This window comes from Penicillium alfredii, assembly GCF_028826965.1.
Source record: "Penicillium alfredii strain IBT 34128 chromosome Unknown utg000001l_segment0_segment0, whole genome shotgun sequence".
Taxonomy (NCBI): Eukaryota; Fungi; Ascomycota; class Eurotiomycetes; order Eurotiales; family Aspergillaceae; genus Penicillium; species Penicillium alfredii.
Genome location: NW_026622698.1, coordinates 131,078 through 136,115, shown reverse-complemented (window position 1 = coordinate 136,115; position 5,038 = coordinate 131,078). Strand labels below are relative to the sequence as shown.

The following is a 5,038-nucleotide window of genomic DNA, read 5'->3' as shown; positions in this document are numbered from 1 at the left end:
TTCATATGTGCCCCCCACTGTGTTGCTGCGAGTTGTGGTGTGGGTGCAATTTTCTTGTTGCCGTGCCATGTTCCTGTGTATTCGGGCTTCCACTGGGGTCGTTTTTCCCATCGCAAAGGTCTCGGCTCAACTCCAAGGTTGAGTTTCCCTGGGTAGTGGAGCATGCAATTGTCGTCGTAGCATCCTACAACCGCCCTGATGTCATGTTTCGGGTGTCGTGCGTATCCTCGACACGCGCATCGTGGATGCTCACATGGACAGGTTGGTTGGTCCTGGGATAGCTCTTCCCGAGCCGACTCATCCTGTTGGCCTTTTGTCTCGTCACTCGAGGTTTCTCTGTTCCTGGGGTTTTCCTGAGGCGTTTCCAGGATCGTCTCTTCCGTTTCTGGGAGTGTGGGTGGAGTTTCTGGGATCTCCGGCGTTCCTGGGATTTCAATTGGTGTCCTCAGGATACCTGTGCCCCACTCCTGGGAATCGTCCGACAATTCCTGGGAGTCGATGGTGTTCCAGGGACCGTACTGGGTCCATCCTTGACTCTCAATATCTTCTGAGCCTTGCTTGAAGCGCTCAAAGTGTTCCTCCGCGCTACCAGCTTGCGCGGGCGTCCTAAGGACTAGGTCGTCCATATAGACCTCGTTGTTTTGTGTCAGTTCCGCGGCATGATCCTTCGCGTACATCTGCGGCGAGTTTTCGATGATTTCATAGTCGATCTCTGGGAATTCTTCGTCGTCTGTTTCGGAGAGCATTCGCTCATCCCGATACAGTCCTGGTGGCTTGCTCCCATCCACAATCATGGGGCCTTCCCAGTCGCGCTCCTGCGTCGCGTAGAGCCGTTGAGGCTTCCCTTGTTCTGGTTTCTCGGTGCCAGTAGTGTCGTACGCACCTCTTCGTTCTTGGGTCGCGTTCAATTGTTGGGGTTTCTCCTGCCTCTTGCTTCGGCAGTCCTTGATTCGGTGTCCTGGCTTACCACAGTTGAAGCACAGGTTGTTGTTTTTGCGTCGTTTCTGTTCTTCGGTAGGCAGCCTTGCTGCATCGAGTTCCATTGGTTTGGGTCCGTAGGGGTCGTTGTCCCTTCTCCCAAAGTTCCGTCTTTGTTGGAATCGTCCGCCGTTTCCTCGTCCTGGGTTACGGCGCCATTGTTTAAGTTCGCTTTCTTCTCGCTGTCGGTCGTAGAAGCGGTTATCGATTCGTACAACAGTGTCGACGAATTCATTCATGGTGGTAGGTCGTCCGATTCGAGCGATTTCGTCCTTGATGTGTGATTTCAGCCCCCCATAGAATGGTGGAATCAAAGCGTAGTCGTCCCATCCTAGGATTGCGGCGTGTGCCATGAACTCGGCAACGTAGGCTGTTGCGGAGGTGGTTTGTCGAGTTCGTGCAAGTTTCCGTTCAGCCGTTGCTTTCGCGTCGATATCGCCGAAGGTTCGTTCAAGCAATTGTCGGAAGCTGCTGTATCGCGAAAAGATGCCCTGGGCCATGGCAGACCAGGCGTCTGGAGTCTTTTCATAGTATTCTCGAATGTACGGTTCCAACCAATCCCATGCTTGTCCTCGTAGGTATGATGACACAAAGATGACTTTTGCGGCGTCGTTGACTAGCCTTCCTCTGTTCATGTCAAGGTGCATATCCATCTGGGTGAGGAACCCTCGAAGCTTAGATCGAGTACCGTCGAAGCTCTCTGCTTTGGGTAACTTGATTCCCACGGAAGATGCTGGTGCAGAGGCGGCGATTTGGGCTGCACTTTGCTCGACTGAGTCTCGAAGGTCTCCAATGTCGTGGTCATGCTTGCTGCTAAAGGTGTTGAGCTGGCTGATCAGGGTGTGAATCTGTTCTTCCAGTGCCCTGACTCGTTTCTCATCTTCATCGTCCGAATCCAAGTCGGTGTGTCGTGTTTGCGTTTTCGGTGGCAGAGGCTCGATCGCCTTGCCCTTGTTGTTACTGCCGTGCGACGCCATGATGCTTGGACTTCACGGTTCGATGACAGGGTGATCAATGTGTTACGAACTGCTAACTGGTCACGGTGAGTAACGTCCGCAAAGGTGATACTTCTCTAGGAGTACTGCAGGCCTCAAGCGTATCCGCAACCGTACCAATGCCTCGGGGGCCTTCTATGGGCTCGGGTCTCTAGGGTGCTTGCAAGGTGTGCCAGTTAGAGCGCCGGTCAAGTCAGTCACTTAGGGATCGAGGATCACTAAGTAAGCTCCCAAGACCGTTGGAGGGTTGTCGCTATGTTCGAACTGTGAAGTACCAAAGGGTGGTTCCAAGTAACAATGATGGGATTGATCACGAAGAACTAAATACATGTGGTAAAGACTGTCCTTATATATCCCTTGCCCAGTATTCCACGCCCTCGTTTGTGGTATACTGCATGCAGGCATGTAGTAGTCCCATTGATATACCATCCGATATACCATTCCTTGGCGATGGATCGTGGTATATTGTCACGTGACTTATACCCTTGTTGTCCTGCATCATCACCGCGGGGTTGGTTGGCTCTGGTTTCCTCTTGTACCCCTGTTGGCGCGAGTGAGGTGGCTTGGTTCGTAACAATTAGACGAATATCTCGATACCTTTATTATAGTCTATTTAGATAATATCTTAATATTCTCTAAGACCCTCGAAGACTACGTCGAACACAACAAGAAAATACTTTAGAAGCTTAGAGAAGCTAAAATATTCCTTAAACTCAAGAAATACGAATTCTATATCCAGGAAACAGGATTCCTAGGATATATTATTAGTACTAAAGGATTTAGTATAGAAAAAGAGAAAGTTAAAAGCATTCACAAATAGCCAACGCTATATAACGTTAAAGACGTCTAGAAGTTCCTTAGACTCGCTAACTACTACCGACAAATAATCCCAAGCTACGTATATATTATAATAGAACTCTACCGATTCACGAAGAAAGGAGAAACCTTTATATAGGACGACGTAGCAGAAAAATCGTTCTAAGACCTCAAAGGACTCTTTAAAGAAAACGCGATCCTTGTAATATTCAACTACGAGAAGCTAGTCATAATTAAAATAGATATATTAGACTATATATTAGACGCACGATTAACCTAACTAGGCGATAACGATAAGCCTCGACTAATCGTATTTTAGTTAAGGAAGATGATCGCAGCGGAGCTCAACTACGATATTTATAATAAGGAATTATTAGCTATAGTATTAGTATTCTAAGTCTAGAGACTATATCTAGAAGAAGCTAAATATATAATTACAGTTAAAATAAATCACAAAAACCTCACGTTCTTTATAATAACTAAAATACTTACTCGACGACAAACACAATAGGCTAAAATCCTTGCGTAATATAATTTTAGAATTATTTACTATAAAAGAATAGAGAATAGCTAAACTAACGTATTAAGCCGATGACTAGATTATAAGCTTAACACCAAAGTAATAGACCCAGCGATCCTTAGATAGAACAAGGATAGATTAATCGGCTATAATAGACAAATCCTCGTAGCAACCATTAAACTCAAGGACAATGAGCTATTAAAATAGCTCCGAGAAACCACTATTAACGACCAAGCAATATAAGATTTACTTAAGGATTTAGCAGAAAACGACAAGTTAACAACAGATAAAACCGGACTCGTGTATATATATAGATTAATATATATTCTAATATTACTACGAGAAGAAGTTATCAAACGTCACTATAATATACCTATATATAGGTATATAGGAACCGAAAAAACCATAGAACAAATCTTACGTAATTTCTACTTTCCGAATATAAGACGAAAAATCATATACTACACTCGATAATATAATATATATCAACGAAATAAACCAGCAAGACACACGTAATATAGAAGATTGCAATCCGTAGAAACCCCTATAAGACCTTAAGAATAGATCACTATAGACTTTATCACGAAGCTACCAGACTCGGACGGATATAATATAATTATAGTTATAGTCGACAAACTAACTAAATACGCTTATATAATCCTAACGACTAAACGGATCAACGCGACCTAAATAGCGAATATACTACTTCGCTATATCTTCGCGAACCATAGCATACTAAGCAAAATCACGTCTAATAGAGACAAGCTATTTATATCGAATATATAGTAATCATTCGCGGACCTTATAGGTATTAAGCATAGACTCTCCACTATATACCACCCGTAGACCAACGGATAGATAGAAAGGGTCAACCAAACCCTCGAGTAATACCTAAGATACCACGTTAATTACCAATAGAATAACTAGATAGGACTGCTACCAACGGTATAACTCGTATATAATAACGTAATAAACTTAACGACTAACGAGACGCCATTTTTCGCAAATTACGGGTATGATCCTATAATCATCGGCGAACCAATCGGTAAACAGATAATCGCAGAATCAGCCAATCTTTTAGCTATAGGATTTAAGTAGCTATATTTATAGCTATCTAGAGATATCGAATTTATTAACCTCCGTATAAAAAAATATTACAACTAACGCCACTAGGAGGGACCTAACCTAAAAGAGGGGGAGAAAGTGTATCTCCTATATCGAAATATTAAGACCAAACGACCTAGCAACAAACTCGACTACTTAAGAATTAGACTATTCACTATTAAAGGAAAATAGGGACTAGTTATATATCTCTTAGATCTACCTAATAGTATATAACGTATCTATCCAGTCTTTTATATCTCGTTACTTAAACCTATACCGGAAAACGCCGAACTCGCTACTAACGTGGAGATCGAGGAAGAAACCGAAAACAAATATAAAGTCGAAAAAATTCTAGACAATAAACGTATTAGTAGCAAACCTCACTATCTTATTAAATAGAAGGGGTACGATACCTCTGAAAATATATAGGAACCTATTAAGTACCTAATAAGTTACTTCTAACTAGTTCGACAACTCTACTAGTATCAATAATCGCGGAGTTAGCACTCGCCTAGAACTCGGGGGGTATCCGATTAATCTCCGCTAGAATCTAATCAAAGTTCGGATTCTTAGTAGTAGATAATAACTACTAAATATCGAGAGTAGAAGGGGAAACCTACTTTAG

The 5,038-nt window shown here is 43.2% G+C and overlaps 1 protein-coding gene across 1 annotated transcript; it reads right to left on the bottom strand.

The window, feature by feature from the left end:
* Nucleotides 1-606: 606 nt before the first annotated feature.
* NUU61_000044 (C2HC-type zinc finger protein) lies at nt 607-1,217 on the bottom strand (the record flags this gene model as incomplete). Its single annotated transcript, XM_056650628.1, has 2 exons — nt 607-613; nt 676-1,217. 2 exons carry the CDS (start codon nt 1,215-1,217, stop codon nt 607-609), a joined length of 549 nt encoding a protein of 182 aa, XP_056515478.1.
* Between the last annotated feature and the right edge of the window lie 3,821 nt (nt 1,218-5,038).